General features: G+C 44.7%; 3 protein-coding genes across 3 annotated transcripts in view; 1 reads left to right on the top strand and 2 right to left on the bottom strand.

The window, feature by feature from the left end:
- T265_13043 (hypothetical protein) overlaps positions 1 to 2,082 on the top strand; it is a gene marked incomplete at both ends in the record, with an annotated part of 2,946 nt that extends 864 nt beyond the window's left edge. The window contains one exon of the mRNA XM_009166887.1: positions 26 to 2,082. Within this exon, the coding sequence (XP_009165151.1) occupies positions 26 to 2,081 (2,056 nt within the window). The remainder of the gene's footprint in view (positions 1 to 25) is intronic.
- A 16,795-nt stretch (positions 2,083 to 18,877) lies between these two features.
- Positions 18,878 to 20,766, bottom strand: T265_13042 (hypothetical protein; the record flags this gene model as incomplete). The annotated part of the gene is made up of 2 exons (XM_009166886.1): positions 18,878 to 18,998; positions 20,600 to 20,766. Coding segments are annotated over 2 exons (288 nt in total), but the record flags the coding sequence as incomplete, so codon positions are not given.
- A 1,010-nt stretch (positions 20,767 to 21,776) lies between these two features.
- T265_02571 (hypothetical protein) overlaps positions 21,777 to 22,976 on the bottom strand; it is a gene marked incomplete at both ends in the record, with an annotated part of 3,297 nt that continues 2,097 nt past the window's right edge. The window contains one exon of the mRNA XM_009166850.1: positions 21,777 to 22,147. Coding sequence (XP_009165114.1) covers positions 22,107 to 22,147 — 41 coding nt within the window. The remainder of the gene's footprint in view (positions 22,148 to 22,976) is intronic.

Raw genomic sequence — 22,976 nt, 5'->3', positions numbered from 1 at the left:
CGTTGGCTAACATGATACCACACAGGGAGAGTCTCACCTTACGCCTGCTAATAAATTATACCATTGATGATCAGAATAGCGAATGTCTTGTAATCGATGAAACATTATGTCGAGGATCACCGTCACTTGAAAAACAAGCCAGACTGGAAGACACCACTCACTCGGACTCCGGCTGTGCTGCAGACGATGAAGAGCAGGAACCGAAACGAAGACAGTTAAGTAGACCGTCCAGAGAGACCCATGTTTTGGATCTGTCAGTGCATTCTGACAGGGACGAACTTGAATTAGAGGAAGCGATGAACACGGAGCCGGAGGATCCTGCAGAAGAAGACCATACAGATTCACGAGACAGTTCTCCATCTGCTCTCGGAACGTTACTACCTGGTAGTGCATCAACAACTACTACTGAGGCGATCGATACGCACGCTCTAATTAAAAACTTTCCCTCAGGTCCAACTGCATCACTGAATCCACTGTTAATCCCAAATCTCACTTCTGGACAGTCCAACATGCCAGCAATCTTTACAACTTCGAGTCTTCCTTTGGTTGATTCCTCGGTTTTGGCTCTTCTTCCTTTGCTTCAACAGCAGCAGCAGCAACAACAACACCAACAGCAACAACAGCAACATCAGCAACTTCAAAATCGTCTGCTTGGACAGACAAGACTCTTCCCCCAGTCAGAGCCAAATATGTCAAGCACACCAGTAGCTTCACTACCCGCTGAAACGGCGGAAACGATCTTGTTCAAGGAATTTCAGGCATTGCTGCAAGGTAACAGCAACAACCTCTTGTCATCCGCAACAACAGTGGCAACCCCAACGTACACAACTGCTCTTAATGGAATTGTCAATAATAAAGTTACAGTCATGAAGTCGACCGAACCGGTTCCCTGTGTATCGAACACTACCTCTGTGAATCTGTTGAACACATCTCTCCACAATCCTGTTAGCAGTACCCCATCCCTAGTCAGTTTCCCACTTTTTAATGCATTTACCCCAGATCAGCTAACCGCCGTTCAAGCTCTACTTCCACCAGGACCCTTCGTGAACAATTCAGCGTCAGCAGCTCCTAATCTGGCCTCGTTGAATTTGGGATCAGCCACGTTGTTTAATTGGAAAGACAGGCAGGTTGGCCTGGAAACCTTAGGTGTCGTACCAGCCTCCACCAACAGACAACTCACGCAACCGGTTGCAAACCTGTTAAACCACATCAGCGTACCACAGGCCACTCCAATCTCATTACGCGCCCTATCCACTCTGTCTCAGCTGTTCAACGCCAATGTGGACCAGAGTGCGTTGAAGAACAAAAATACTTCCAACGACAACGAATCAAAACTCACCGCGAACTCACCAACCACCGGTGCAAGCGAACGAAAGCCTGGGACTCAGCTTCTCGACCCTTCGTTCACCGGCACAACTGCGAGGCCACCCAATGTGACCATAGTCACACCCTCTCGAGACATTGGAATCACGCAGCCACAGACTGATAGTCTGGTTCCGGTGTCTGAACAAGACTTGGGCGATAGTAGCCCATTGAGCGTGAACAATTCGGCAGGCACCAATGGGGGCTATAGCTCAAACCAATTCATGTTTGGTCGTCGTCTGGCTCATACGCGACGCTTTATCTGCAACCAGTGTCGAAAGAACTTTGCTTCTCTGGCCGAACTGAATCGGCATACTTTAGAGGCACATACTTCATTCAAGTGTACCATCTGTTCCGCACATTTCACTCAGCGTTCAAATCTCCAACGTCATTCGTTGAAGCACGTGGGTTTCAAGCCGTTTACATGTAATCTGTGCAATAAGGAATACTACAGGAAGGACCATTTGGTACGTCATATTGAAGTGACACATCCGAACCACGACCCAAAAATGAATATCACCGTACACTTGACATCCTCCGAATGTTTGGACTATTTAGACCGAATTCATGCTGGCAGAGCATCCCCGTCTTCGGAAAACCCCGATGAATCATATGAGCACGCTCCCGAAGCCACAGACATTCCGGAAGGCGAGGAATTAAAAAGTGAGGGACCGATGGTAGAATCGTGTGAAGACAATCTGGACGATGCGGTGACTCAATAGTCCTGTGGTACGACCCTTTTTGTACAGTAGCACTGGTTTCGAATTCATCACTTTGTTGGATTGTCCTACGTTCCACGGCTTCAATTTTTTTCTCGTGTGGTAGTTTTTGTTCCGATATCTCCTTCTCACAGAACTCACCGGGTCGATATCGGGAAATCTGTTTGCTTTTATTCTACAGCATTTAATTTGGCATAATTTCCTCCTCTGTATCTAAACTCTTGTGAACATGATTGCACAACAATTCATCACATCAAACATTTCACCAGTTTGTCAGTTTGGCCGTCTTCCCAAATGTGACTGAACCAGTGGGTGAATACGGTGAGCAACCGTGAGGCAACAAAATTCGAAACAACTAAACTGCAAACCGACAAACTCAGTGTTAATCACTGTTTGCGTAACTTTTTCGGTTCGAGTAGTTCATCCGAGATTCTGTGATCGTGAACTGTGTATTCTGGTACGACAACAACGACGAAGACAGGCTCCGTCCAACTGGCTACTTCATTTCACCTAAAGCTGTTTGGTTAATGTTACAACCATTCTTTCCAAGCTAGTCCGTTGTTTTCTACAACATTCCTTTTCCGGTTTTGCTGTATGTGCTCCCCTCTTTCTCTCTTTCCATGTCTGTCATTCTCAACTGTGCTCTCTACACACTGATGCACGTAATTCTTGTGATTTTCTCGTTTTTCGACCAGTATTCATCATGATTCCATCGTCTATCATTGCACGTACTAGAACATTACAATGTGATCCATCATAATAACTTGCCGTTGGTCACCGCAGATTACTTTTCTCAGTGAAACGCATGATTGACGAGGAAACCCTGGGTAGTTCGTTGAAATGGGTCAGTAAAATCTATAGAGACGAGCTGAACGGCTCAACATAGTGACAGAAGATCTAATGAAAGGAAAATGATCAATATCGGTCAAACATAGGTTAAATAAACAAAGCAGCGTGCACGGGTCGGGCGACTTTGCCGTTCATTAGTGCGTTACCTACCACTGCTGCTTTCTTGTATGGAGTAATTATGCGGTTATCCGTTCGTCGCGTCTAGTTTTGTTATCAAGCCACCGCACCGACCGTTTTTGGTATGCGAAAACCATGGATTACTCACCATTATGTGATTACCTTTACTTCAAGAAAAACGAAAAATGGGGTGCCGAATAATTATACTGCTACACGCTTCAAAGACCTTCGGTGTGCAGTTCGTAAGCATTGACTATGGAATGTGCCTTCGTAGCATGTTCGCCATTGGACATTTTAGCGTGTCTTCCTTTAGTACCCAGCTTATTTTCTGCATAGCACTTTCGCTCTGAAGACGAGCTGGAATCGAGGGATGGTGCTCCCTTTTGTCTTGTAGTTAATCCACCTAAGCCTATTGTGGTCGGTCATCTGTGACCCTATCAGTACTTGGTTGGCGTGCCTCCCTAAGCAAGCGCATGGACTGATATACTGCCAGGTCGTGCAAGCCGAGACAGGAGCGGTCGAGATGCCGGCGTGTGGTTCGAGCCACGGACCTTCCTGTTAGTAAGTTCACCCTTAGTCACTGAGCCACCTCGAGTTCATTTGGGCCAATGAGGTCCAGGTACAACTGAAAGGTCAATTAATTTGACGCAAGCACGTGTGAGTGAGAGGTCTCATAATGAGCTCCTTCCCAGTGGGTCCCTTCAACTTTGTTGCTACTATAGTGAACCGGAGAAATCAGACGTCTCCAACTTTCTCATTCCAACAAGGACCACCTCCTACAACAGTCGGGAACTTTTGACACTATCCATTAAGTCACTTGGCATCTATCTCCTTGTGTGAGCTTGTAATGTAATGTACTACGCATAAGGTTGCTGAAAATCCGTCGACAGCCCATGACCGGTTTCTCCCTTCTTGGGGATCATCAGATAGGTGCAGTCCTCGAGTTTCCGTCAACCTTATGTTCTACTCGAAACCAAATTGCACGGAATGAACGAATATACACTCATTTGCAAACTAATTTGGTTTTTCGAGAGACTCACCTGAAACTCAGCTGAACCTCTCGTTTGTGATGTTTCCAGGCAACTGGCTGTGCCGCACCAGGCCGCGTCATGTTTCAGTCGCTACGGTATTCGAGATATTGCGATACATGTATACATTTGTAATGTACTACTCATAAGGAGTAATTGTTGTTGATCGTCCCAGACTTGCAACGATGGCGCTGACTGTTACGTTTGAATTAAAGCAAAAGTCGCAGCAGTACCGAATGGTTCTACAAAGGCAAATATCAGGAAATCCTGGCCAATTCTAACCGTGCTGTTTTTCTTGAGGTCAAAACATCTCTTTGGTGAAGTATACTCATAAGGAAAGGATTTTATGATCTTTTGACGATCATCTGACTTTGACAGCGATCACTGTGCGCACATGGCCTGTTTTTATTCTACGGAAAAATAAGATCTGGGAGTGAAGTTTGAAGATTAAATGTTTGAGGATCGAATGTTGCAAGTGGCTTCAGCTACTTTGATCTCCAATTCACTTGGACTGGATCATGTCTACAGATTCCAGTGAATGAGAACAAGGCTATACGCCAGTTGATACTATAATGTCGGATAGCCAGATTACTTTTTTGTGAACGTAACTTCTGATTTACCCAGTTCATTGCAGTGAGGTGAAGTGCCTGTTGATTGGGCGACTTCTCAAAACTAGTATTTTACGGGAAGCTCTCAAGTCGGGCACAACCCAAGAATCAAAGTAATGAGTTCGTCGTTCAATGGCGTTGGAAGTGGAACACAGGCTATCCAGTAGAGATAACGAGATTAAGGAAGGTAGAGCTTCTAAAGAATGTAGAAAATGATGGAATGGTCATATTTTTGTCGTCGATCCTGATAAAGAGCAAGTATGTTTCCAGCGTCTGAAAATAGACGTGAAGATGGTGTTTATTTTGGGCGCTCATGAACTACAAGATGATGGGATCATAATTGGGTTGTCTCTAGTGGAGTCAAGGACTAGCCATAAGAGTCTCAGAAGTTGTGGTATTAGCGAAACGAGTGATGTGAGCAAAGTGACCATTTAGAGGAGGCATCTCCAACTGTAACCCAGAATGTGAGCGGAATTCTAATTGTCGAATGTGGTGCACAAAGGAGATGAAAGTTTAGAATATTGGAATAAGGTGAATAGGGGAATAAGGTGACCCCAGTGATTCGGTAAACTATTCAATTACAATAACCCCCTACGAGAGAGATCGTGTTGTGGAGACAAAGATATGCGGGAATTACACATCATAGCGTTGCTGTAAAATCTTGGACGCTTACCGAGACATCAGATGCGGTACCCAGTTAAACACCTATTGAAGGCCACACTTTCTATCTCCGGATAAGTAAGCAACTGTGTTTCGCATTGACGTTCAGTCCACTATGGCAGGTAAACGCTCTCAGCGTGGTTATTTTTTTGGGGAAAACATTGACAAATACTGTGGTCGCAACACTTCCAACTGGTTTTCTTAGTGATATATGGACCAGACAGTCAATCAGCATCAACGATCGCGAAGTCAATTATTCTGCTACTAGAGGCATCATGAATAACAGGATCTACTGGTCGAACAGTATACCAGAGCTGGAATCTCATGCACACTGCGTTTAAGTGTAGGCCACAGATGACGAACTTCATGCGGTGGATAAATTTGCAGTTCGATGAGCAGCTAATTCGCTACTTTGAGATCCTGGGGAAGTGAACCATAGTAAATTACTCTAAGTAGATGACAATGCACTCACGAGGATAATTTCCTGTTAATCCCAAACTAAATACTACTTTTATTTTCGTAAGCTCCTCCCTTACAACGACCACCTGTCAAATTTCCATTACGAGTCCATTGCATTCTAGTCCTAACAATCAAGAAAAAGTCTGTACCGTTATCTACAATCTTTACTCTTCGAAATCAGTGAAGGATGTATATTTTAATTTAACGAGAGGCTCCGGGTTACGATAGCTTCTTCAGCGTCACCTCTCCAGAGCTATAGTTCTCTACCAACCTTGTTGTCAGTCGTCGCCTATGTTCCAAATTGGGTGTAAAGTGATGAGAAAAAGCAGACGCTGCTGTCAGGGAGACCTCTAACTGAGATGACAATCCGAAATAACATAGCTGTTGTATTTAACTACTGTCCCCGCTCCGGTGCATTAGTGTCGAAAAAGTGACTCGTCAACAAGGAGCACAACAGATTTAATGCGAACAAGCGGATGGAAAAGTCACAAGGGGCCTCACTGTAGTGAAAAAGGACACTTTTGACATTGATCCAAGCTGTCTAATAGGCGTTTGATGAACATCCATAATCGGCGTGCTTCTTTGAAATGCCTGACCACACAACATCGTAGGCCGTTGCTTAAATGATTGAGTGCTCGAGCGTTTGATCGGAAACTGGCTTTTCTGGCCTGGTTTACGGCTTCCCTAATGCGACCTTGATGGGCTTCGAGTGTCTCAATAGGTTTCGGACATTGTGGGAATCTGACCTTCCTGACAATAAAAATAAAAGGCCGAAACGTGGTAGTAAATTTATTCACCCAACCGCTCCTTAGCGCATTTCCCCTAATTTCAATCGTGAGTGAAGGATAACCTTGGATTCGGATTGGTGAGCCACTTATGGTTCCTCCTAATAGGTCCTGTGGTGGCGCTTCTCCGGACGAAAATGTAAGTTGCCCGCAGCTTCGAGTTAATGACGGCCTAGACTCAGATTGGTCCAAATATCAAAGGATTCATTATACGCACCAAAGATACAGAAAAGGTCAGAAAGGATTGCTCTTGTCTTCAGAGTCATTCATTGATCATCCTGAAGGGACTCGCGTCCCCGGAGTAGGCTACTATGGCCTGTTCGTGCAGGGCAAATACAATGAATCGGTGTTATTGGTGGCGCTACCGACGCATGACCTTGAACGACAGCGTCTTTTTTGATCTAACGTTTTGTTTGCCCTCTAGATTCACTGATTTTTCCCCTCACTATTTCATTACTTTAGCCTACAGTACTGCTTTTGTAAAACTGCCAGTCGGAGGCCTTCCGTGACCAGTATGGGCCTCTGAACTGTTCATAATAGAAAACGGTACTAACTAAACTGTTAGCCCACTCGGCGCATGGCGGACGCTCGTGAATTCGATGTTGTCAGCGAGGTCCGCTCACTAACTTGTTACATTGGAATCATAGAACGTTTCTGTGAAATTTGAACTGTGGAAACCGAATGTCCTCACTACAGTTTGAACAGCTTTCTATAGAGAGATCCACCATCAGCTGAACTTTAAGAGGTTAGAGGAAACCATGACAGTCTTGAATCCTTTCAAAATACCCTCCGTTTTCCCTCCGAAAAGTTACGCCTTTCAAGAGGCCAGAAAATGCTTTCCCGAATGCCCGGCTGGGAATAGTTCTGTCGACTGGACGAAAATTGTGCCCCTGTTTTGGATCACCTATGCATGATACTCTACTTAATGCGACCAGCTTAGAAACTGCCAACTATGTGTGACCACATAGATGTTGAGAACGAAATTCATATTGCCCTGCTTCGCAATAGCTTATATGAAAATTAGTCACATGGTAATGAGTAATTAGTGTTTTTCATGAACCTACTAAAAGTGATTGGTATCAAAACGGTGGTAACGGAATTACATCAGAAAGTGGAGATGCCAAATAATTCTGTTATGCACTTGGACCGTAACTCGTTACTCACGAGAACGAGCTATGCCTCACTGCTACACAATTAACTGACTAGTGGGAATAACGTGGCCAGGGGCTGTCGCCTTATTCATCAACACAAATAAGTGTGCCTCATATCTGACGCCAAAATAATGCTCTCTTTACACACTTCTGATCTACAACTGGGGGTGTAGCCATTCCACAGGATTTTCGGGAACAAGAAAGGGAGGAAGCAATGCCTTCATACAAAGGACACATGAAGCTGAAAGGGAAGCCATAGGTTGTTTAAATACCGTAGATATATCCCATTCTAAATACAGACCCTGCCGCGAGATCCAACCGTAGCCCCAATAACAAAGTGGTCGGACTAGAAAAGAACACTATTATAGAGCGGATGGTTGGGCTATTTCCCATTCGCAAGTTGACTTTGAAGAGCCCTTTGAAATAGCACTGTGAACCTGCATCTACCGCCTACATGTTGAATGGAGTTGTGGAAAATATCATAACCTTAGTCAAAGATCCCCCAAAAGTCCGTCCGCGTTGTAAATGCGCAACATGAGACTCTGGTATACAAAACAACTCCATCCTTTTATGCTGGTATGGAAACTATCAACCTTTGTTAACGGTACTGGGGCTATCCAATGAAGTTTTGCCCATAGTCCAAGCCACATTTTTCGAGAGATCACATCATCCTCACTGTGAAGCATGGACTTTAATCACAACTTGTTCGTGTTAGGTCCATTCCCAAAACCATGTCTTTCTCGTTCAGAAGCACAACTTCTGTGTGCACCTGCTTTCAGAACTGCGCGCCCAGCTAAGTATGCCAGTTGAGTGCAGGCTGAAAAATCGATCGTAGTAACCAACCCATCAACCTGCCGACACCTACACACAACAGCTGCCGTTTAATCATGCTCAGTAGCCTAAAAACTCACGCACACATGCACGCGCTGTTGACCTCGTTTGTTTCAGGTCAGATTAAAGCAGATTTTATCAGGGACGCATGCTTATGTGCAAGAGAGTGCGTTGCTCGAGTGTTCTGCTGGTACGGGACAGGGAGTGAAACGACAACGTGTTTGGGTTAGCGCTGATCAGATTAGCCAAAGGCGCATCCATTGAGCATAGGTGGACTTTATGGAGGAGGTTTGGATCAAAAATCGAACATCAGTACCTTTGAGACTTTATGGCGGCATTTGTTCTCCCTCCGGCTTGTACACTGTGCGATCCATCTTCCTCTTTAACCGTTGTATTCTTTTTGGGAGGCTGCCTTGTATGTGCTACTTAACCATTCTTCACAATTTAGGGTTTATTTTTGAGTTTTGAAGCCGTAAGTTGAAAACATTGGTTTCTCGTCCAGTCCACGGGCAATCTACAATGCCTCCGCATCCCGACGAAAACTTTGGTAACCTTCCTTTCTATCGGCTATTTTCAGTATCCTCACATTGAACAGTGTCTCATGGAGAACTTTCTTTTTGGCCGAGCCAAATGGTTCGCATCTTACAACTGAGAGATAGGAGATTCTAGCTACCCCACATCCAAAGGAAGGTATGGAACAACAGGAGTTAAGAAGCAGACAACTAATTGGCCGGTTATCGAGTGATTTAGCAAGCCCTTGTTTTGGATTGTTGCTGACACCATTCAGAACAATCACCATTTGGCTTAAACTCACAGTAATATATACAGACCATGTGATAATATCTCTGTGTGATATATTCGACGGCCATATTCATGAATCGGTGACAGAAATGGGCACTGGAGTTGACAAATGAATCCAGACCTAATTTCTCGACCATCTTGGTTCACAACAATTAAGCAGAACTCCACTATCGTGCCAGGCAATGAGCACATTCCCCCCCCCAAAAAAAAATGTTCCCTGTGGGGTGTAGCAGAAGCATAACTGCCGAGCTTTCTCGCTTCCTGGTAAGGATTGGTTGGCACTGTCTCGTCTTCCCAATAATAAAATTCAAAGGACCGACTAGTGAATCTAACGAGCTTCGTTGCCAGAGTCATTGGAACAATGTCACACCATTTTAGTGAGCGGGTTTATCGATTGGTGGGTGATCTTTCCACACAGCACATACTACCCGCAGACAAGCGACATTGTGTGTTGGAATGATTTGTGCGCAACATCCCTCCACGACTGGCTGACGGCAGGTCTGTCATTTCCTCGGATTACTGAACAATACTCGATGCACATCACGCAGAAACTGTACTCTAGTTTCGGATTGACGGTAGAAAGCTTTGGCTAGTTGCCTAAATCGCTTTCATTTTGTTAAAGTTCAGCGTGTTGCTCTTCAGTCTTTCTGTAATTAATTACAGCGGGGGAATCTGTCAAACGAATAAGCATGTTCTTTCTGAGCACAACGTCGTTTGCAGGAATAATCACCAAAAGGTCAAAACGCGTGAACTGAGTGCGGTGATTACTTCTAGTGATTCCACTACAAACTTAAGTGCAGCCAGGTTGTTCGGTTTTTTCACTTCTTCCTTTGCTGACGATTTGTTTCAATCCCAAAGCCCAGCGGAGAAAAATAAACCCAGGCAGTACCATTTACTATGTATATGGAAGAATATGCATGCTTGCGGCATCTCCATATTCCTCCGAACAGCACTTTAATCGTGCAGGAGACATGAACTGGAACCAATTCCCAGCTAACAAGCTATAGTATCTTCAGAGTCACGTGTGCAAACTACTTGCTTCCACACAAGAGACAGGTGTACTATGGTTACAAACGGAGGGAACAAAAGGGACAGTGGAAGTTAAACACGAGTAAAATTATTCCGACTATTGATCCCTATATCGTGTGTGCACTGTTCCTTGAACTCACTGTTTTCACACATGAAATGTCAACGGCTCACTACCTACCTACTCAGTAAGCCAGAAAATGATCATCTGTACAAGCTGTACTGTCTTCATGCTGGACAAAACAGGTGGTTAGAGTTTGTTCTGCATGGCATCATCTTATTGTGTTGTTCTAACATAACCCTAAACCGAAAAGTGCAGTTGAGCAGCGTGAAGATAAAGCACACAGTAACCTGGGTTGAAACGATCGAATGAAGCATACGATAGACCCCCCTTGGTCTGGCCAAAGGACGCTAACTTTAAAGTGCATTTGCTGGTGTGACAGAGTCGCAAACCTATAGTCAATAACTCATGCAAACCCTTGACAAGATACGGACCAGCTCCATTTTGGAACGTGAAAGCAGTTGTCGACTGTATAATATTGCCCGAGTGACCTATAGATCACTCTTACCTACCTTGCTAACAAGTTTCCGCTTGGGTACTTGCTTGCCACAGACCTTGTGGCAAATATTTGCGCTTGGAATGGGAAATCAATTACATTTTATGCTGATGAGTAATAAGTCATTTGGTTTCAAATGAAACGCAGGAAGATATGAAATTACCATATCAATGAATACTTCTGATAGTTAACAAGAGAGATCGAATCTGCTTGATCACAGCCAATAGGCTTTAACCACAAGTCACCAGACTTGCTAGTCTATACAGCTCAGTTTGACAACCAAGGATCTATAGGGATGTGATTCGAGGTTCCGAGGCATGCAACAGCGGATAGAACACGATCGACGGGATCATGAGCTATAAAAAGAACAAATAAAAGAGCAAAAGGAGTAGCAATAATAAAAACTATGAGAGTACTCATAGGATTGCCGTCAGGTGTGTGACACCCTCATTTCGATGAGCACCTCCAACGAACAATATGGTTGCAGACGACGTGCTAGGACCTATCCTTGAGTTTGTCAGGTTTCATCTTTAGGTCCTGCGCTGTTTTCCTTGTAATATCTTCCGGTCGGAATCTGTTTCGGTGAACTCGGCACCTTGAAGAAATCTATCATCAGGCGTATAAAGCACATGGAAGGACTAACGTATTTGGCATGGCTAAATCAAGTCAACCAATGGACCATTAGTCGATTTTTCGTCGAATCGCCGCACTTCAGGAATGCATGTAGGGGTCACTTGCTTGTTCCTTCAACCAACTTCGTTTAATTTGTCTAGCACAGCCGTGCTCACTAGATCACACGAGTCGTTCGTTCCACAAACTGTGTACAAATATGCTAACCCGACATCTTCATCAGACATATGCCACCGATAACCAAATACGGGCTATTTTATTTCAATTAACTCACGGTGAGCATGCATCGCAGGCGTAAAACTGGGCGGCACTGGGCTCACTGCCGCGTTTCACAGACAGTCCAATGTCACCTCAACCTCACAGGAAGGTGGAACACACTTCATAGATTCTAACATTCACCTCGTCAACTATCCTAGTTTCCTATTTGATGATTAGGCCTTTCGACTATTTCTAGGGCTTCCGATACCATGACCGATTTCGGTGGTGTACTCGCATACTCTTACAACCGCATGCAGAATGTTCAAAACGCTGAATGGAACATTTTATACATTATACTACTTATATTCAGGAAGCCCATTCTCGTCTGCATACTTTACCGAGGAGACTTTCTGTATCGCGTGTAGTAGACAGCGATATAATCAATCTGTTTACGTAGTTGTGTAGGTCAGGCAATAAAGGAACATCAGTTTTTGTGTTGAAACTTAGAGAATACTCCACATGGACTTATGAACCAACGGATCCTGGGATACAGGTTCTGGCGCATTGTGATCAAGCTGTTAAAGCAATAACAGCATCACATAGTAGTGCTATCGGCCAAGTCGAATGCTGGCTTTAGATTTAAGATAATAACAAGTGTTGGTTTGTTGTTCAGTTTTCAAGAAGTTGTCGCGAGGTAAATAGGTGACCAATGCATCCATGTCGCTGTCAGAATGCTGGTTGATTTACACGACTGTGTCTCATGGGTGATGGTAAATTTGCTCAAAATCTTCGTTAGCAGCTTGGAGACGATTTCAGCCTTCAGACGTAACTATATCTACGGCTCCTCTGCTTCCAAAAATTCTACCTGAGTTTTCTCAGACCGCTGATATGCCCTTCTTTACCCTGAAAGAAGGCAGGGAAAGTCAGGACTGAAGTCCTTCTTCTTCTTCTTCTTCTTCTTTTTCTTCAAAAGTTCGATTTCATTTTTGGCTATTGAAACCGAATAGTTCACCCCACTGTTAAGTTGGTGTTGCTTTAGTTGCTATGCTAGCTGAACTGACTTAGCCATTGTTCAAAGGGTTCTACTCACTGAAACAGACCTTGTGACTTCGAAGAGACAAAGAAACTACTTTCTGTGCTAAATTGGCTGATCCGATGATACTGATAAAGCAGACCCAAACTGCTTTTAACTACCACCGTCCCTTTAATTTCTTCAGCTTCCTTTAGCTACCACTTTTCCTAATTATTCTTCAGATTTATTTGACTGTCTTTTCAAGGATTTCGCTGCATGGTATTCTCGACCCAGTTGGACCACCTTTGACTCATTCAGGGGTGTGGGTTGATGGGGGATCCAGCTTGAGTAGGGTCACGGCTTTGTCGTAGGATGTACATAGTCAGAATTCCCAACCAGTTTTCATTCGGCCTACCCATTTTGTTTCGAGTTCGAGGGTCCCCTAGAGAGACCTTTTGACGGCAACCCCTAGCGGGTAGGGAATGATTTTCCTTTTGGTCACAAAAAGACAAACTGCAACGCCAGCACGAGCTTCAGCATGATCTGACCCCTTACAAACGTTTCGAAAAGAGCAACTATCTTGAATGCAAGGCCATCATATATGGCCAGTTGTCATAAGGTCGATCTGACTCTACGGTTCGTTACCATTAGGAGGGCGGCCAGACAACACGATGCTTGCTAAATGAGGCTGTATGAGGTGACTACCATTGTTCATTCTGTGAGCATCCGCACAAGATCTTCCGCCGAGAATGCTTTCTTTTCAACCTGTTCTCCCCAAGTGGGAGTTGAAAGCGATATCCAGAATATTGACGTCTGTGGACTTCGTCACTCGGAGAAGTTTGAAAAGTTCCTCTTGAAAAATATATTTGTCAGCCAGTTGTTGGAACATATGCTGAGATAACTATTGAACATCAGGTTTTATACCATTATTCTCGGGTTTTGACAGGCGATGATAGTCTGACTGCATACAATAGGTTATTCAAAGGAATTAATTCCAAAGGAATACCTCCAGATGGTACCCAACACAAGATTCATACCAGTGGAACCAAAGAACACCGCCTCTGGATCGCCCGACACCCGTAAAGTAGAAAGATGAGGAATCCGAGATACTGCGATGCGTCATTTTAGGAGGGCCTTGTGTACGTGTTTCGGATGTACAAAATGGGGATTTTTGAAAAGGAAGACGTATGAGCAGAGTGGGTGTCTTGTCCCATTTGACAAAGATCAGGCGCCAATACGTTGGTGTTAGTAGCGCACTTTTAGTCCTCTGTATTCTGACCAGAGGGCAAGGAATGAATATTGGGTCTATGGAGTTACAAATAGACCGGATCGTACAGGAACAGATTCAATTATCTAACCCGAAAGACAGTCAAAGTAGGTAGGGTTTTGTTCCGGATTGCTCCCTGTAGCCCCTGACTCAGCAGTGTGACCAGTGGGAAAGTAACTGAGGCCGAGGACTCAGCGGACTGATACATTTGGCTGTGGAAGCAGGGAAGTAGGAAGTAGAGCATGGAGGTTTGAGTCCTAGTGCCACTGCATTCAGTAGGTGTTATTTGAGTAGCACAGACTCAGGTTTTAACAGTATTTGATGTTTCTACGTTAAACTATGTTAAAAGTGCAAACAAATTGGACACCACCTTATATGAGATAGTCACAAACTACGGTGTCGATATTCTGCGTGGGTTGGAAACTTCACTCACATTGCGTTGATGGGTTTTCAGTTGACTCGCCTTTGTTTGGTAGTTGGCTTGTACCCAGACCTTAGAGACCGGACGCGGAACCGTTAGGACATACCACAGAAGACCTACCCGGGTCAGCCAAACCTGACGGACTACGGCTGCATGTCTGTTTACGGACTAGCCTCGTGTATTAGGCAAGACCATGATAAAAGACTTTTGTTGGTCTGTACAAAGACTACGTGGTGTTGCTTGACTGTTGTGTGCCCGTGTGTCCTTAGTGTGGAATGTAGATGAAAATCACAACTGAAAGCAGGTCCGGATAGTGAGTGAGTGAGTGGTTGGTAAAGTAGGCATATCGCTGTTCGTACCCCGTGTCGTCCGTCGCCGACAGTTATGCTAAACATCCTGAGCCTTCCGTCATGGCCGCGTCCCACATGACCAGCCAGGTAGGGGAGTGTCACATTAGGTGGCCACAACTGCACACTGTACACATACACACACATACAAACATACACGCGAGCATGTATGTTATCTCCAAGTCCTAGGTGATGGTAGCCCAGTGACCAGCAGAGGTGATAACTTATTCTAATGAGATACATGTCCTTCAGTTCCAGTGGCGAGCGGTCTACTGGAAATTCGCAACCCAGAAGAGAGTTATCCGGTTCTGAATTTAATATGAGCCTGTCTCTCGGGGTGGACGGAAGCGCTACAGGGAGCAAAGGAAATACTGAACACAATTTGGGGCCAGAGGTATGGATTGTTGCATAATTAGGAATAAAATGGTAAACGAACAGAACTGCGGATAGTTGTTTCCTACAATGACAATATTCAAGCAACTAATAGTTTCTTCGCTCGTCGCTCTCATCCAAGCCACCCTAGAACTTCGAAACTCTACATAAACCAGTCAGTGCATGGCTCCAGAATGAGAACAGACTTGAAAAAAATTATTGAAAAGCGACTAGAAGAGTCGTACAATACGCACTGGAGACGCGCAATCACGCCTAGTAAGGTCAGTGTTCCTCTCCAACAACTCTGGTGCGCTGGCGTCTTGACGAAGCCGAAAATGGGGCTCTGAAAATTCTACCAAAACCGTTCGTTAGAAGAATCCCCCGGTACACCAGCTGCTTCGTCCGAGACAAGTTAGAAAAGGATTCCAGTGCCAACCACTCCAAGGCAGTAGCCGCTGATGTTATTGATAGTGCGATACCATGCATCAACAATTATTGAGATGTTAGTGTGCTTGAAAAAGAGCCGAATTCGAACTGCAGTTTAAAAATACGCTCGGCTTCAGATAAAATGCAGCTGAAATTGATTCCTTTCCGACTGTGCAGTGTAGGATCATCTTGTAGTAAGCCCCAGTTGAAGTTCACAACAGAACTGTGCGAAGAAACGGGTAGAAATAGAAGTAGTCCACTTCTCGGAACACTCGGGTGAACAGTCAATATTTCGTTAATCCCATAGACAACCCAACCATTCTCACAACAACACACAGATCGCGCGGAACTTGCAAAATGATAACATACATCAACAACCACTCGCTTGCGATAGCCTCAGGAATCGGTGCCTCAATAGAGGCCCGGTCAAAGCTATCCGTGTATAACAAATGAAGGCTCGGTAAAGCAACAGTAAATTTCCAGAGATGTCACACCTCATGTGTTCCACAGCACACTGCATTTGAGCCTGTCTGGAGTATGATACTCTCGCTAACCGAGGCAAAACTATTCATTTTGACATATTTCCCCTAGTCTTAGAATAAGTTTGACATCATTTAGTGTTCGCTGTGACTTGCTTGATTGACCGTTCTATGACTTATTCATCACGGAAGGAACATGATCAACATAAACGTAGAGCTAACTTAGTCATTTGTCAGGCCTGCAAACATAGGAGGTTAGACTGTAGGGGACTAACAGCATTTGGTTTGTGCGGCAGCACTCTCAAGCACTATTCACCCGCTCTAAAACTCTCATTGAATGCAATACCTTACCGCACAGTCCTGGCTTTTATGTTGAGCAGGGAGAGGTAGGACAGTGATCCGCACATCAATAAAGTCCCAAAAATGTTCTAAATTTATGCAGAAAGATTGCAGAATAGTATACAACTGTAGACATTTTTTCATCAGTGCTCTAGGCATCCAAAACTTTTCGACAGGAAGCGGGGCTATACATCAAACCCAGCGCACTGACAAATGTCTCTATTTATGACCAAGTCGCTTCAGGGTAATTCGGGAACCAGCCAAAAGTGGACAATAGTAGTCAAGCCTTTAATATTCCATTGTCGCGTCATTGGTCACATCGCCATACAGTGGACGCAGGTGACACAGGGCATACCCACTCCCCCATTAGCGGAATCGATGGTTGGAAATGGTGGATCCTAAAGAGACAAGCACCCCCCGACGCACCTCTTATCTACTCACGTGGTGATGCCATCCGAAAGTGTGTGGATGAAGCAGCGACTTCTACCTGAGGCATAAGCTCATGCAACTCTTATGCTCCACTTGATATTCTGTTTCAAAACCAGAAATGCATCGTTGTGCGTGCAACCTACCGGCAGTCCATTACGCGTGTAGAGTAACTGGAAAAAAATGCGTAGAAATCCAATGCGTTTTGCCAGCAAAATGAATGGCAGATTTTATCTGTACCCAAGGTTGGTCCAAATCCTTTTCCAGTCATGCTTGGTAGCAGTCACTTCTGCATATCCACTGAACCACAGCGAAAATTGCCACTAACAGAGTTCGATTGGAGTCAGCTATAAGGAGCGGTAATTTTCGGCAAAAGACTGCCTTCTACTACTAATTGCGTCGTGAGATCATACCTACATTAATGGCGGAGGACGCCAGAAAGCGGGCGGGGTTCTCGAATGCCAGAAGTTAGGACTAGGCACCAGCCAAGAAGCCTGCTTCTATTGTGTGATTGAACGGTGCCATAGGAAAGAGAGAGAGAGATCTAGTCTAACGCTAAGCGCCCTACGCATAAAATCACTTCGTCTGATAATCCTCGACGGAACAAAACTTACGGAGAATGGTAGAAATCATCTCGCATTTTTCGGATCTGCAATCGGTAGGCAAACAAAGCAGGATCTTTGGGGCACGCTTTGCTTGCTGTGCATGATTCACTGAATCCCCTGTGCACTGGAATCCAGCCTAATAGAGCAGCTTCAGGTCAATTATTCGAACAACTCCAGCCCTCACTTGACTTGCCGCAGCGAGGTCTTCGAAAGTATTCAATTGGAATTTAGTTGCAGAACTGGACGAAGGGGCCAGGTAAGTATTTGTGTTGCTTTTATACAGACGCGAATCTGAGAAGCAACACAAGTCAACTTGAATCGTCTCCAAGGCTCGTTCCAAACCAACCAGCGTGACCTACCATGGCGAGTCACAGATAATGGGCTTGAAATCAGGTGAAACGAATGCGTAGGATACTTTCATGTGGATATAGATTATTGCGCCTGCACTAGTGCGTTGGAAATTCCAACGCACCACAGGCTTTGGTGGATCTACGCATGCGCTCACTTTTCATTATTAGGCGAGGAAGTGGGTGTGTGTGAGTGACGGAATTCTAGGCGAAATGATGGGTTGGGTAACCGAGAACGTTGTCGACTTCATCCTCCGTTAGAAAACGTCCTTGGACTATGCACCTAGTTGGACGCATCCAGGGGGCCCACCGATGACAATATATCACGCGGCCCGTTGCAACACACCACTAGTGACGCCTTGCGATTCCTAGACGATTAAATGGCCTTCATTGGACTACGATACGCGCCACTCTGTTCATTTTTTTGCAGCAATCTTGATGCGAAAACCCCCCGCAGAGTAAGGCAGGAGTCGATTTCTCCCGATCGGTACGTTTGGTTCGCAAATCTATATACCCATATAAGTGAGGCATTCAAATTTTTCACAAATAAACGCTGAGCTGTTTATTTACCTGACCCCCGTTGGACTGTTGACGAGCGACACGTTCTGTTGCTTCACCACCCTGAGAGTGATAAAATCCGATAAACTGGACATATATATATATATATATATATATATTATATATATGCATTTGGTGCTTCAAAGCGATTTTGATATCATTAGCCGGACAGGGGTGAATCGTGTTTAATTTACCTACTCTTCTATTGTGATACGCTGGATTGAGTATGGATGTCCATTTGGAGTGTGGCCGAATGAGAATTGCTTTTATTCCTACGACATTTTGCCATTAAGAGCTGAAAGACTGGTTTTGGTAACCTATATAGGGGGTCAGTAGCCCTACCAAATAGCACAATTTCGATGTTTCCACTATCAGACGGCACGCTCAAAAAACAGTCTAAGTTTAAGTGATTAGATTTGAGCCCATATTTTGAGGGATTTGACAGGAGTGTGCAGATATTCCGTTTAGACACTTTCGGATATCCATACTCATCATAGTCAGCCTGACGAGACAGGAATAGCCGAGATGCTTTTCTCCAGGAGCTCCGGTGTCAACCTAGCAAGAATGAGCGGGTACGTGAATGAGCACGGTTGGGGATTGTAGTGGAACAAGTTTCGACTGTAAATTGAGTTAAAGCGAATCCAGAAGGACGGGAAGTTACGTGGACAAAGTTTGGGAAACAGTTCCCGTTTACGTTTGAGATCATAGTAGCAGCGGAATACGAATGTACAGAATGTTCACATCTAAGAGACAAAGTTTGGTTCCATCGCAGTCGATGCTCTCCAAAAGAGACCGTATCTCCAAATGACCTATAGTGAAGTGTACCCATCTAACGATTCTTTCACAAAGTTGGACGGGCAAATGTCACCTTCTTCGATGCTTTTCTGCACACCTTTAAGCTCACCTCGATCGGAAGGAATAAAAGTAGACACCACCGCGGAAACTCCCGTTGCTTTATTTGTTTTAAACGGTGTTTTACACCCTTTACTGGTTACCTTTATTATTTTACCAGTAGCGGAGCGGTATTTCGGGAACAATGTTTTTTGACTGAGCTACACGTTATCCTTCTGTCCCAACAAGATTGTCTAAACACATGGGCCGGTACAGCAAGATCATGCGGCTAGGAGGATGCGGAGCAAATGGACACATCGATGCACCGAAGCCAGCTTACTGTTGCCAACACCATGTTTGGCTAAAATACGCAGATCACGCAATTATTTCCGAGTACCGTAAGTCTCTGCGCCAAAAACTCTTTTTTAGTAACAAAAATGCTTGTTGGACGTAAACTACGAGACTAAATTTGGCTTTCGAACAACCTGACTCAAAACAGCAATGCACGAATCCCGCGATACAAGTAATCTTTGTGCTTTTTGATACGATCTCTGTTGGGAAGTGGTAGGGGCAACTTCCGGACTTTTGTTCCCTTTTACAGGAACACAATGGTAGATCACAGGCTCGGTTCTAAGTGGCCTCTGTACGGACAAAGTATGTTTTAAGTACAACTGTATATGTGACACTGACTTTCATCAATAAATAAAATGTTTCCTGCTTCCGGAATGGGTTTGCATTTCTAACTAGCATTCTTCAAAAGTAGCAGTCTCCTCTGGAGACGTTAGGTGCGTTAGCCGGTCAAGGTTCCATACGCCTAAATAGGTCTCCTCAACATAATTCGTTTGGATGGCGGTTCGCTCACTGAAAACCGCAGCCGCACTCTGATGTCACATCATTGCACTGTCCGCCTATATCTGTTTAGAAGGGAAGTTCTGACGTTTCATTTTTATTTTATTGTAATTTCGCCATATTGAGAAACAAAGACAAACGACCGCGTTAGTTTCATTGGATAAATGAAAAGGTTGGGCGGAATTAGGAATAAATAACCAAATCAAAGTTTGTACCCATTAGCATAATCACCAGCATTGTTGGGAACTGAGTGTTTGTTCAAATGATCCTGGGCCCTCTCCTGTGAGAGCATATTCATCACAGTTGCTATTTCCTGTACAACCCGCACAGAACTATGGATGAATGAGACGAACAGGTCACATATGCAATCCCAATGTAAAGCGATACAATTGAAGCAATACCGACGTCAGTGACATCCGCCTCACGTGCGAGCTGTAGCTATATCAACTGAGGAAACCCAATGGTGCGCAGACAACAGGAAATCTTTCTAGTCAGAGAAGGCGAACTAAGGTGCGGTAACTTATCGAGTGACAGGTCACTTCCACCGGTGATTATAAAAGCGCAGGCGGTCTCGGTCGAAAAAAGTAAGTTTGCTGGGCAGCAATGTGGCGGAGAAGTTGCCTGGACAGATGAAGTAGGTTTCACTCAGATTCACGGTCACGGCGGGTGCCAGATCCGAGAAAGTGGTGAACTGTCCTACCTTGTACTACAAGGTGACAGCTTCTTCGCACACATTTGCGGAGTAATGTAGACGGAACGAAAGTGGAAATTATTACACCACCAAGCTAATGGGGACCACAATAGTCTACACAACAAACTGCCACTCCCTCAATGACTCCCACGCACCCATCGAACCCGGGAAAAGACAATGACAGACCACGCGGTACTAACACCGTGTGGTGTTTCAAACGAGAGCCCCCTGCCGCAATCGGCCTGCCTACAAAAAATCTAAAAACATGGGGTAAAGGTACATATCTATCAACATTAGAGAAAATAACACCCATCACGCCTCAAAGTGTACTCGATGGCCATTTGGAGCATATTGTACCATTATTACCTTCTCTTAGTTATGCGTGCTTGTGCTAACCAAATTCGGATGTAGTCCTGTCTACTGAACACTCGGCGTCTACCTGACGATTGCCAATGCCAAATCATGACTATCCAGGCAGCGAAAACACCAGGCCCGACATTTGACTTTGGAAGACGCATGGCGTAAAGTAAGACAATAGATGTTTTTGTTCACCTCAGGAGTTTTGTATATCAAGCTACAGTACAAGGCTGTGGTTCAGAAAAACAGTCACTGCGAGCATAGGAACCGGGACGCTTTCGGATAGCTGAAAACCGATATCCCAGAATTACTGCACATAAATGAATTCACAAGCAGACGCTTGGAAGATGAACGTTGACTCAGGTAACAGTACTGCAAGTGAAAAATGTAGTCAGCGGGATAAGCCGAGGCACCTGGTTAAGAGCATCCCACACAGAGGCAACGAACCTCCAACCCAGCTTGAGCGGAAGAATGAGCGCGAAAAATTCGAGTAGTATCTGTCCGGTCGGTTTTGTAGGTCTACGTGGCCCCCAACATGGTTGGAGATATGGCTACACATAAGTGTCAGTGAAGTCAGCCTTTGAGTGTCTGTAAAAGTAGGTAATTCAGTATGCTGCTTCTGTTATTTATTTCGCAATAAGGCTTTTTTCAAATACATTATGGTTACACGACAGCAAAACACCGACGGTTCAACGATTGCATCGCTGCCGTCTGAGGCTCGCAGCAAAAACAACGATACAGGTGGCAGAAAGACAGCACAAGAATATTACTACCAGCACGAAAAATATACACAAATGAATGGGTACACGCTGTTGGGCCCTAATCGGCCGGGGTCATGATACAAAATAGAAGCGATGGAGTCAGGTTGGGGAAAAGTACAAGAATTCGAAAATATCAAGGCTAACAGGTACAAGGCGTCGGACTGAAAAAAAGTCATAGCAAGAAAAATAGCACTCTAGTTAGCTGTATTCTCTGTGTGGCTCGATAGAGGTTTAGTCTTACCGACGAGCACCTTGCTCAGCTGCTTGAGCAACTTCGGCTGGGAAGAGAAGACAAGAGAAAATCGTTTACTGCTACTGAAATATACGACAGTAGTGTGAAAACAAAAACGTGACATTCAGAAGTGATGGCAACTGACGGTAGAGCGGACAGTCGGGGGGCTAAACCTTTGCATGCGTAAGGAAGTCCGCAGTTCACTGGGAATCCATCGGCGAGGCTACACTGTCGATGAAAATAAGGAATGTCCCAATAAAACCCACTCATAAATCAAACTGGATCGCTCGGTCCAAAGGGAACATGATCGATCTACTTACATTCGGTTTGGGTAAAATTACCAGATAAATCAACGACACGAAACAAATTAGCTCAGCATCAAACTATTGAGATTGGCAAACCGAATTTCGTAAGTCATCAGCCAGAGTGAAACAAGCCTTAGCAGAGTCTCGGCCGAAATATTGGTAGCTCGGTGCGTGAAGTGGAGGTTGGTCAGTTCGTGAGTGCGCGCACTGCTGATTTCTACTCGCATAGTGACGAGAAGTTTGCAAGTCAACTGTCAGACTGGGCAAGTAGATTAGGTGATACTTGCCCGATAGTCGAGTTTCGATTGATCAGTGGATAACCAGACAATGCAGTAATTGGATCAGTTATCAAGATAACGGATTTGATCATGCTACGTATTCACACCCTGCACGTGTTTTGCCACATTTAGACTTGCCAGGCCAGTAACCACTTTTCTTGCAGATGAGATCACCCAATTCAATCCCGACTGTTACTTCTGTGATGTTCAGTTCTCAACCTCATCACCCTCCACGCGTGGTTGCTGTGGCATATTACTATTATACTTATTCGACCTGGAATATATATATATA

This window comes from Opisthorchis viverrini (genome assembly GCF_000715545.1).
Source record: "Opisthorchis viverrini unplaced genomic scaffold opera_v5_31, whole genome shotgun sequence".
NCBI lineage: Eukaryota > Metazoa > Platyhelminthes > Trematoda > Opisthorchiida > Opisthorchiidae > Opisthorchis > Opisthorchis viverrini.
Note: the sequence above shows the minus strand (reverse complement) of the source record. Positions and strands in the feature narration are given on the sequence as shown.